The sequence below is a fragment of the Somniosus microcephalus genome, chromosome 2, assembly GCF_052327205.1.
Source record: "Somniosus microcephalus isolate GS21.2 chromosome 2, FLI_Smic_1.0, whole genome shotgun sequence".
NCBI classification, from domain to species: Eukaryota; Metazoa; Chordata; class Chondrichthyes; order Squaliformes; family Somniosidae; genus Somniosus; species Somniosus microcephalus.
Genome location: NC_140988.1, coordinates 386021812 through 386033672, shown reverse-complemented (window position 1 = coordinate 386033672; position 11861 = coordinate 386021812). Strand labels below are relative to the sequence as shown.

Sequence of the window (11861 nt, the reverse complement as noted above, 5' to 3'; positions counted from 1 at the left end):
AGCAAGAAAATAGGGGGTTTCTTAATACAATAAGTCGTTCAGGTAAATTAACTGTATTATGCCATTTAGCCACTATTTTAAAGTATTTTCTTAAGCTTTTATGGCTCTTACACTGGTCAACATATTACGGGCTTTGTTCACTGTTCCTCTGCATTGGTTGGACATGTTGGCTGTCCATTCGACGGAGACTCCTAGGTCTCATTCAGCATCATCCTTATCTGTTTTAATACCATTCATGAAGTATGTGTTTTATCTACTTTTCCTTCATGTTTACTGTACCTTACACTGTAAATTCCACCTTCCGTTGTTCTGCACACTTGCAAATTATGTCCACCTCATTCTATCATTTCGGAGCTGCCCCCTCCAACTCCCGAGCTCCTCCTAGTTTGATATCATCATCAAATTCAACCAGTTTACATTGAGTTTCTGCATCCAAGCCATTGACGCAAGTTCGAGACAGTAATAATCCCAGCACTGAGCCCTAGGGCACCCCACTCAGTACTTCCGTCCACCTCTAAGAAGTACCACCTGACAGCCAAGGGAAACCTCACAGATCTGTAAAATGGCATGCTGTCTCGAGTTATGTTGGTCTCCTACCCTAGAACAGGTGCCCAGCTCTTTGCTGTAAAGTGCTGATAAAGGGCCTGTGAAGGAAGTAAGTAAGTATTCAGAGGGGAATCATGGAACCTCATGTAATGGGAGTGGTCTGTATTAAGCCAAGTGCATTGTAACACAGCGCTGATACCTCCCACGTGTTATACTCCAGCTAGTAATAATGCTAAGGGCCGCTCCACGGCCCAAAGTTCCTGGGGTGGGTCTTTCCTCTTCCACCCCTCTGCCCCAATCAAAATTTACATGTCATGGCCTGCTCGAATGAAGAGGCCATGTTTGAATGTTACCTGATTGGACCGAACCAGATCTGATCAATTAGGAGAAAATGTTCCTCGTGAATCTGTGCTTATGGTGCCTGTACCCAACGCGAGGCACAGCCTGTACCCAGCGCAAGGTGGTGCCTGTACCCAGCATGGGGCAGTGCCTGTACCCAGCGTGGGGCGGTGCCTGTACCCAGCGTGGGGCGGTGCCTGTACCCAGTGCTAGGCGGTGCCTCTACCCAGCGCTGGGCGGTGCCTGTACCCAATGTGGGCCAATGCCTGTACCCAGCACGGGGCGGTGCCTGTACCCAGCGTGGGGCGGTGCCTGTACCCAGCACGGGGCGGTGCCTGTACCCATCGCGAGGCGGTGCCTGTACCCAGCGCGGGGCAGTGCCTGTACCCAGCGCGAGGCAGTGCCTGTACCCAGCGCGAGGCGGTGCCTGTACCCAGCGCGAGGCAGTGCCTGTACCCAGCGTGACGCGGTGCCTGTACCCAGCACTAGGCGGTGCCTGTACCCAGCACTAGGCGGTGCCTGTGCCCAGCGTGAGGCGGTGCCTGTACCCAGCGTGAGGCGGTGCCTGTACCCAGCACGAGGTGGTGCCTGTACCCAGAGCGAGGCAGTGCCTGTACCCAGCACAAGGCGGTGCCTGTACCCAGCACGAGGCGGTGCCTGTACCCAGCACGAGGCGGTGCCTGTACCCAGCGCGAGGCGGTGCGTGTACCGAGCGCGGGGCGGTGCCTGTACCCAGCGCAGGGTGGTGCCTGCACCCAGCACAAGGCGGTGCCTGTACCCAGCACGAGGCGGTGCCTGTACCCAGCACGAGGCGGTGCCTGTACCCAGCGCGAGGCGGTGCCTGTACCCAGCGCAGGGCGGTGCGTGTACCGAGCGCGGGGCGGTGCCTGTACCCAGCGCAGGGTGGTGCCTGCACCCAGAGCGAGGCGGTGCCTGTACCCAGCGTGAGGCGGTGCCTGTACCCAGCGCGGGGCGGTGCCTGTACCCAGCGTGGGGCGGTGTCTGTACCCAGCGCGGGGCGGTGCCTGTACCCAGCGTGAGGCGGTGCCTGTACCCAGCGCGGGGCGGTACCTGTACCCAGCGTGGGGCGGTGTCTGTCGCCTTCACTTCCCCTCTCCTGAATGTGCTGGCTCTGGCGGGGATTCGGTATTGTTCCACGATGACTGGGCCCTCTCCGATCCTTCACTCATGCGGCCATTCTTAATGCGAGAGTCTAAACAGTGAGGATCACAGGTTATTGAACCATTGGAATTTTCATAGCGAAGCCCAAGCCCATGCTATCACACACATGCACCTTTCCGATGGGGGCACTGGATAGTAATCAGAGCAGCGACCCTGGCTGAGCTATCCTCTCCCTAACCCGGGGCTTTGGACAGTGATCCAAGAGCAGGATCACGGTGTGCACGAAGCTCTGCCAGTTGCTCGAGCTCACGCTGTGAGATTCGGAGCTTGAGGAGCGGCTGGAGTCACTGCAGTGCATCAGGGAGTTCGAGAGTTTCCTGGAAGTGGGTCACCCTACTGCCACAGAAGGTGCAGGAGGTGAGGGAGTGGGTGATCACCAGACAGAGTCGGAGGAAGACTCAGGTAGCGCAGGAATCCCCCAAGCCAGTGGCACTCGCTAACCGGTTTTCAGTTTTGAATACCAGGGAGGTACCAGATCTTGGTCCGTAGCCCTGCAGGTTACGGCACTTCAAGTGCATATCCAAGAACGTTTTAAATGAGGTGAGGGTTTCTGCCTCTACCACCCTTTCAGGCAGTGAGTTCCAGACCCCCACCACCCTCTGGGTGAAAAAAGTTCTCCTCACCTCCCCTCTAATTCTTCTACCAATTACTTTAAACCTATGCCCCCCTAGTTATTGACCTCTCTGCTAAGGGAAATAGGTCCTTCCTATCCACTCTATCTGGGCCCCTCATCATTTTATACACCTCAATAAGGTCTCCCCTCGGCCTCCTCTGTTCCAAAGAAAACAACCCCAGCCTATCCAATCTTTCCTTGTAACTAAAATAGGTTGGCTCCCATTTCATATGCTCCCTTTTTTGTTAACGATGATGGAGATGACCATGGAAGGATCATTCACATCGATCAGCCTGCGAAACTTTTGCCACTTCACACTGTTCTCCAAGTGAAGAGTGCGAAGATATGAAAACAAGCTTTTTACTAAGGTTTAAATGTATTAAAGGGTTCTGATGATTTTATTTGTTTTGATGTAGGAAGAGCAGGATTACTTCACCAATGAGTCCTACACACTGTGGCTAGAGAAGAAGAACCTGCCCAATATAGTGAGGACATCTTCCAGCTTCTACAAGCCGCGCTGGACCACCGCGGAACAGGTGCTCGAACAGCTGAGGGAGTCGGTGAAGACTGGTGAGACCAGCAGCGGCAAAAAGACACTCAAAGTCGTGCAGCTCACAAAGCCCAAGGGTCCCTGCCGATCGGAGGGGGGTCCGGGATGGGTAAAGGCTGGGCTGCTGTGGGTGCGAAGTGGGAAGGAGAGGGGGGGGTTTCCCCGAGATCCCAGGCTCGCAAACCGTGACCTGCAACGCACCTCGCGAGGGCAAGGCCCCCGTCTGTGTGATCAAGCCAATCTGGAACGTCAGTACCAATCCGGCTATGCCCCCGGTGACGGATATCTCCAGACAGGTGGAGGCCAATCCGGATATCAGCCCGGAAATCCTGGTCCAACAGCACGACTTTGGGCCCTTTCACGAGCTGGCGCTGGACAGCGCAGGCCACCCTGAGCTGAGGGCCAAGGTTGGGATGAGATCGGAGCCCCTGCCAACCCTGCCTTTTGATGTCATCAAGAGGGAGTTGTTCCCGGGTTCCAGTTACCATAGGATAAGGATACCCGAGGAATTCAAGCCGGTGCACGTCATCGACCTTCCCAAGAAACGGCACCTGGTCAAGGCAAAGTCCGAGATAGACATGCACCTGCGCGAGTGGGTGGAGCCGAGCACACCCTGCCTCCCCGCTTCCAGCTCACGCTCCATATGCAAAGTGGAGTCTACTATCCCCACTGCAAGTACCAAAAGGACACCTGGGTCTTTGGACAATCAGTATTTATTTGAAGGTAGAACAAGGAGTCAAAGTCTCAACCATGGCTCAGTAAGTAGCATTCTCGCGACTGAATCATTAGGTTGTGGGTTCAAACCCTACTCCAGAGACCTAAGCCCCGTACTCCAGGCTGACACTCCCAATGCAGCACTGAGGGAATGCTGCACTGTCGGAGGTACCGTCTTTTGGATGAGACGTTAAACTGAGGCCCCGCTGCCCTCTCAGGTGGATGAATAAGATCCCATGGCACGATTCGAAGAAGAGCAGGGGAGTTCCCAACGGTGTCCTGGGCAATATTTACCCATCAACCAACATCACTATAGCAGATTATCTCATTGTCGGTATACACTCTATCCTATCATGGACTCTACCCACCCACAGCCCATGGACACTCTCCCCTATCACAGACTCTACCCTCCCATTTAATCTCCTCCCACAGCCCATGTACACTCTCCCCTATCATGGACTCTACCCACCCAATCTCCTCCCACAGCTCATGTACACTCTCCCCCATCATGGACTCTACCCTCCCATTTAATCTCCTCCCACGGCCCATGTACACTCTCCCCTATCATGGACTCTACCCACCCATTTAATCTCCTCCCACAGCCCATGTACACTCTCCCCTATCATGGACTCTACCCACCCATTTAATCTCCTCCCACAGCACATGTACACTCTCCCCCATCATGGACTCTACCCTACCATTAAATCTCCTCCCACAGCCCGTGTACACTCTCCCCTATCATGGACTCTACCCACCCATTTAATCTCCTCCCACAGCCCATGTACACTCTCCCCTATCACAGACTCTACCCACCCATTTAATCTCCTCCCACAGCCCATGTACACTCTCCCCTATCATGGACTCTATCCACCCATTTAATCTCCTCCCACAGCCCATGTACACTCTCCCCTATCATGGACTCTATCCACCCATTTAATCTCCTCCCACAGCCCATGTACACTCTCACCTATCCTGGACTCTAGCCCGATAAGGCCCATTATTCTTCAGCCGGAGTCCAGGCTGGCTTTGAACCGACGCCTCTGCAATAAAATAGAGCCTCACCAATCTCCAGCCAGAGAGAACTGATCCCCATCAAACGCGACGAGATTTGAGTCCACGTTGCAGTGGTGACTCCAGTATCAGCCAGATCCCTGTCATGGTGTCCGGCCTGTATTTGAACCGAGCCGACAGGTTAAAGGTTATACGCTGTCTTAACGGACCGACTGTGCAAAGCAGCAGATTATTCTCATCTTACAAATAAAACCTGTGCGGCTCCTGTTTATTCTGTCCTTCAAAGAAATGGGAGGTGAATTAAAATACACACCACACGGAACACATCCTTAAAGAGGGTGTCTTTCCATCCTGCATTCTTTTGGACCAAAAAATATTGTTGCCGAGTTAGCTGATCTAAGTAGAAAGGAGACAAGATCAGCCAGGGTTCTTGTTCCTGATCATTGCCCAGTAAACCCTCGTGTGATACTCAGAATGCCACCTGGTGATGCTTCCCAGAGTGCAACAGTCTGCCAACACGCGGTCTGATCTCTCAAATGAAGAATAGCCCCCACCCCTCTCACCCTACCTTTCGTCCGGCCCGGGAAACACAAGGGAGAGTCGGACACTGTGGGGAGAGAGTTATCGAGGGAGATGACAGCCCTCGAAACCAGCTAGCGAAACTGAGCCTGCCTCATCAGAACAAGCATTTAATCCAGGACTTGAGTAATGGTGTTTGTGTGAGCCTCAATCTAACTGAGAGTTTAACAGTCGAGATACAGTCAGTTTCAGTAACTACCCCCCGGCACCCTGTTACTGGCTGTATCTCTACTGATGTTAATCCAGCTCCCTCACACTGTCACTCAGTAACCCCTCCCCCAGTGCCCTGTGTTACTGACTGTATCTCTACTGATGTTAATCCAGCTTCCTCACACTGTCACTCAGTAACCCCTCCCCCCAGCACCCTGTGTTACTGACTGTATCTCTACTGATGTTAATCCAGCTCCCTCACATCAGTAACCCCTCCCCCCAGCACCCTGTGTTACTGACTGTATCTCTACTGATGTTAATCCAGCTCCCTCACACTGTCACTCAGCAACCCTCCCCCAGTGCCCTGTGTTACTGACTGTATCTCTACTGATGTTAATCCAGCTCCCTCACATCAGTAACCCCTCTCCCCCAGCGCCGTGTTACTGACTGTGTCTCTACTGATGTTAATCCAGCTCCCTCACACTGTCACTCAGTAACCCCTCCCCCAGTGCCATGTTACTGACTGTATCTCTACTGATGTTAATCCAGCTCCCTCACACGGTCACTCAGCAACCCTCCCCCAGTGCCCTGTGTTACTGACTGTATCTCTACTGATGTTAATCCAGCTCCCTCACACTGTCACCCAGTAACCCCTCTCCCCCAGCGCCCTGTGTTACTGACTGTATCTCTACTGATGTTAATCCAGCTCCCTCACACGGTCACTCAGCAACCCTCCCCCAGTGCCCTCTGTTACTGACTGTATCTCTACTGATGTTAATCCAGCTCCCTCACACTGTCACTCAGTAACCTCTCTCCCCAGCGCCCTGTGTCACTGACTGTATCTCAACTGATGTTAATCCAGCTCCCTCACACTGTCACTCAGTAACCCCTCCCCCAGTGCCCTGTGTTACTGACTGTATCTCTACTGATGTTAATCCAGCTCCCTCACACTGTCACTCAGTAACCCCTCTCCCCCAGCGCTCTGTGTTACTGACTGTATCTCTACTGATGTTAATCCAGCTCCCTCACACTGTCACTCAGTAACCCCTCCCCCAGTGCCCTGTGTTACTGACTGTATCTCTACTGATGTTAATCCAGCTCCCTCACAGTCACTCAGTAACCCCTCCCGCAGTGCCGTTACTGACTGTATCTCTGCTGATGTTAATCCAGGTCTCTCACACTGTCACTCAGTAACCCCTCTCCCCCAGCGCCCTGTGTTACTGACTGTATCTCTACTGATGTTAATCCAGCTCCCTCACACTGTCACTCAGTAACCCCTCTCCCCCCAGTGCCCTGTGTTACTGACTGTATCTCTACTGATGTTAATCCAGCTCCCTCACACTGTCACTCAGTAACCCCTCTCCCCAGCACCCTGTGTTACTGACTGTATCTCTCCTGATGTTAATCCAGCTCCCTCACAGTCACTCAGTAACCCCTCTCCCCCAGCGCTCTGTGTTACTGACTGTATCTCTACTGATGTTAATCCAGCTCCCTCACACGGTCACTCAGTAACCCCTCCCCCAGTGCCCTGTTACTGATTGTATCTCTACTGATGTTAATCCAGCTCCCTCACACGATCACTCAGTAACCTCTCCCACAGTGCAGTGTTACTGACTGTATCTCTACTGATGTTAATCCAGCTCCCTCACACTGTCACTCAGTAACCCCTCCCCCCAGCGCCCTGTGTTACTGACTGTATCTCTACTGATGTTAATCCAGCTCCCTCACACTGTCACTCAGTAACCCCTCTCCCCAGTGCCCTGTGTTACTGACTGTATCTCTACTGATGTTAATCCAGCTCCCTCACACTGTCACTCAGTAACCCCTCTCCCCCAGTGCCCTGTGTTACTGACTGTATCTCTACTGATGTTAATCCAGCTCCCTCACACTGTCACTCAGTAACCCCTCCCCCCAGTGCCCTGTGTTACTGACTGTATCTCTACTGATGTTAATATTACTCCCTTCTAGTGTTAGCCTCAGCACAACACAATGCAAGTTCTGCCGATTGGAAAGCAAAAATTCAACAGAAAGGAAGTGCGGAGGTTTTTTTGGAAGGCGCGGAGGTGGAGAGACACCACATTTTAAGTAGAATTGAAGTGAAATTTGCATTAAACTGAGCAAGGTTTACTGGAAGCATCAATGACCATGTACAGCAATCATCCACTCCATTATAAAATGGCAACGTTTACATTTAATACATCGCGTGGGGAGCTCCGATGGAGACCCCTCCAAATGGAACAAGATTTGTTTTTTGTTGTGTGTTTGAAGTCCTTCTAAATTTCAAAATCTGTGCAAAAATAATGCGTTTAAAATCACCTTCCAACAGAAATTCCTTCAGGGAGGAGGGACCATTTAAAGAAAAAAAAATCAAACATTAATTCCAAATTAAAGTCCAAGGCAGGAGCTCATCATCCTCCGTGTTATTCGGTTTCTTGGTCTCTCTGCTCCCTCCCCTCCTCCATCCTCTCCATCAGTTCTGCTACTGCTCCTGAACGTATACACTCGGTGGCTGTCAGTACATCTTCTGTCGACTGGGCAGGATTGCCTCTTTGATGAAGGTGAAGATCACTAGGATACCCGATCGCTTACTCCTCTTACCCTTTGTGAAGTAGTTCGACACGACGTCATCTGTGGAAAATCAAGGAAACTATAAGCCAACCAATTAACCCACCAAACTATAAACTAACTATTCAACTCACAAACCAATCCACAAACCAACCATTCAATCCATGAACCAATCGATCAATCCACCAACCATTCACCCCATGAACCAATCAACCAATCCACCAACCATTCAACCCATGAACCAATCGACCAATCCACCAACTGTTCAACCCATGAGCCAATCCACCAACGAACCAACCATTCAACCCATGAGCCAATCCACCAACGAACCAACCATTCAACCCATGAACCAATCCACCAACCATTCAACCCATGAACCAATCGACCAATCCACCGACCATTCAACCCATGAACCAATCGACCAATCCACCAACGAACCAACCATTCAACCCATGAACCAATCGACCAATCCACCAACCAACCAGTCAACCCATGAACCAATCGACCAATCCACTAACCAACCATTCAACCCATGAACCAATCGACCAATCCACCAACGAACCAACCATTCAACCCATGAACCAATCGACCAATCCACCAATGAACGAACCAGTCAACCCATGAACCAATCAACCAATCCACCAACGAACCAACCATTCAACCCATGAACCAATGGACCAATCCACCAACGAACGAACCAGTCAACCCATGAACCAATCGACCAATCCACCAACGAACCAACCATTCAACCCATGAACCAATGGACCAATCCACCAACGAACCAACCAGTCAACCCATGAACCAATCGACCAATCCACCAATGAACCAACCATTCAACCCATGAACCAATCGACCAATCCACCAACGAACCAACCATTCAACCCATGAACCAATCGATCAATCCACCAACGAACCAACCATTCAACCCATGAACCAATCGATCAATCCACCAACGAACCAACCATTCAACCCATGAACCAATCCACCAACGAACCAACCAGTCAACCCATGAACCAATCGACCAATCGACCAACCAACCAGTCAACCCATGAACCAATCGACCAATCCACCAACCAACCAGTCAACTCATAAAGCAATCCACCAAACCATAAACCAACCAACCATTCAACCCATGAACCAATCGACCAAACCATAAACTAACCATTCAACCAGTAAATTAACCATTCAGCCCATAAACTGATCAACCAAACTACCATTCAACCCATTAACTGATCCACCAAACCAAAAACCCGCCGACAGTGTTAAGGACGGGCGTCTCGACACTCACCTCCATGCTGAATTGTGGACGGAAGGACGTTCTCTCCAGCAGACAGTGGCACAAAGAAGGAGAAAGGGGTTATCCACAGGCACAGTGTGAAGTAAGCTAGTACCTGGACAGAACACAGGAGAACGAGGCGTTTGAGCAACCAAAATATTAACCGAGTAACCAAACGAGTGACCGAATAACCAACGATAGGTTTCCAATCCAAGGTATCAATGTATAAACCCTTCGCTGTAGCTTTTCCAATGCCAAGGTAACTAGTATCAAACAGGAGCAGGAAAAAGCCACCGGTCCATTCGTTCCACACAATCCGGCAGCAATTCCTCCTCCTGGACTTCACTCAATCGTCCAACCTCCTGACAGAGCCAAACAACCACAGATGGACTTCCAAGATCTCCAGGAACTGCCCCAACACCAACTGGCACTGAGCAAAACATATCTTCATCATTGTAGTGGCGCTTCTTAGTTTCCAAACAGGCAGCCACTGGGCTGTGGGGCTTTTAACATCGAGTAGACGCATGTCGAAATAAAACGTTCCCAAACGTAGCTTTGTCTTTTAAACGGTTTACTATAACACTTAACAAACAGAATTACAAAGCAAACACGTATAAACGAACACGGTCAAAAACTGTACTGCTCCAAACCTCACAGCTTCTGCCTCTTTCACCACGTGCAGTTTAAACTGTAAGATGGCTGCACCCATGTGTGGCTTAGGGACTGTTCCATTGTGGCAAGAATGAAGGGGGTGTCGGACTATACTACTGGAGCAAGAAAATAGGGGGTTTCTTAATACAATAAGTCGTTCAGGTAAATTAACTGTATTATGCCATTTAGCCACTATTTTAAAGTATTTTCTTAAGCTTTTATGGCTCTTACATTCCGGCCCCTAATTGACTAGGCACATGAAGCATATCAATTGCTCAAACATTAAAAGTCATAAACTAATGAGTTCAACATATTTACAATACAAGTGTCCACTTTTTTCTTTCGTTCAGGAGCTTTTCACGCTGCTTCTTGTAGCAGGCAGAGCTTTGTGATCGGTCTCTCCAGGGTACTGGTCTTGGTTTGCAAACAGACGCGACGAACGACGCCTCTGGAGTCTGGCATGGTCTTAATTATTTTTCCCATCAACCAAGAATTTCTAGGGGCTGAATCATCCACAGTTAAGACAATGTCTCCGACGATGAAGTTCCTCTTTATTTTGGACCATTTTTGACGCTCCTGTAGCAGAGGTAAGTATTCTCTTGTCCATCTGGTCCAGAAGAGGTCTGACATATACTGAACTTGCCTCCACTTCCGACGGGCATACAGATCTTCCTTTTTGAAGACTTCCGGGGGCATGGCTGGCTGTGTTTTCAACAACAACAGGTGGTTCGGAGTCAGGGCTTCGAGGTCATTGGGATCATCTGATGTCTTAGTTATCGGTCGGTCATTAATGATGGCTTCGACCTCGCACAGAACGGTTTGGAGTCCCTCGTCGTCCAGCGCTTGCTGCTTCAGTACAGAACTGAGTAGTTTTCTTACGGTGCGTATCTGTCTTTCCCAGACACCTCCGTGGTGGGATGCAGCCGGAGGATTGAAGATCCACTTAATTCCTGTTTGCATCATGGCTTCCTGTATTTTAAGCTGATTCCAACCTTCAATAGCTTCCCGTAGTTCTCTCTCCGCTCCGACGAAATTAGTGCCATTATCAGAACGCATAATGGACACCTGTCCTCTTCTACAGACAAAGCGCCGCAAGGCGTTAATACAGGAATCAGTGTCAAGCGTGTGTGCCACCTCAATATGAACTGCTCTGATGGTCAAACAAATGAAAGGCACACCATGTCTCTTGACAAGGCTCCGTCCTCGCTTTACCTCGAAAGGCCCGAAATAGTCCACCCCTACGTTTGTAAATGGGGGCTTGTCTGGTAACAAACGGTCTTCAGGCAGGTCTGCCATTTTCTGCTCCCCAGCTCTAGCGTGTAACCGTCTGCAAACAATACATTCAGAGAGTATTTTTCTTATTACGGAATTAGCTCCTGGAATCCAGTATCTTTGTCTTAGCTTCGCAAGCACGTGATTCCTCCCACTGTGTCCAATACTCTGGTGTATATGCTGAAGAATGACAGTAGCAACCCGGAGGTCCTTAGAAAGGATAGCAGGATGCTTGGCCTCCTCTGGCATAGCAGATTTGTTTAGTCTCCCTCCCACCCTCAGTACTCCATCTTGCAGTGTAGGGTCCAGCTTGTAGATATGACTACCTTTCTTGATTGGAGTATTTTGCTGTAGAGCTTCGGTTTCTTCTGGGTATCTTTGTCTTTGACTGAAGCAAACTATCTCCTTCTCAG

At 50.4% G+C, this 11861-nt stretch overlaps 1 protein-coding gene and 1 pseudogene across 1 annotated transcript in view; one reads left to right on the top strand and one right to left on the bottom strand.

The window, feature by feature from the left end:
• Positions 1-680: 680 nt before the first annotated feature.
• On the top strand, positions 681-4198 carry LOC147123843 (uncharacterized; annotated as a pseudogene).
• Positions 4199-7792: 3594 nt separating this feature from the next.
• LOC147123842 (protein TEX261-like) overlaps positions 7793-11861 on the bottom strand; it is a 47039-nt gene continuing 42970 nt past the window's right edge. The window contains exons 5-6 of the mRNA XM_085967431.1: positions 9538-9640; positions 7793-8312 (exon numbers count right to left, since the gene is read on the bottom strand). Of these exons, the coding sequence (XP_085823557.1) occupies positions 8197-8312; positions 9538-9640 (219 nt within the window). The 3' untranslated portion in view covers positions 7793-8196. The remainder of the gene's footprint in view (positions 8313-9537; positions 9641-11861) is intronic.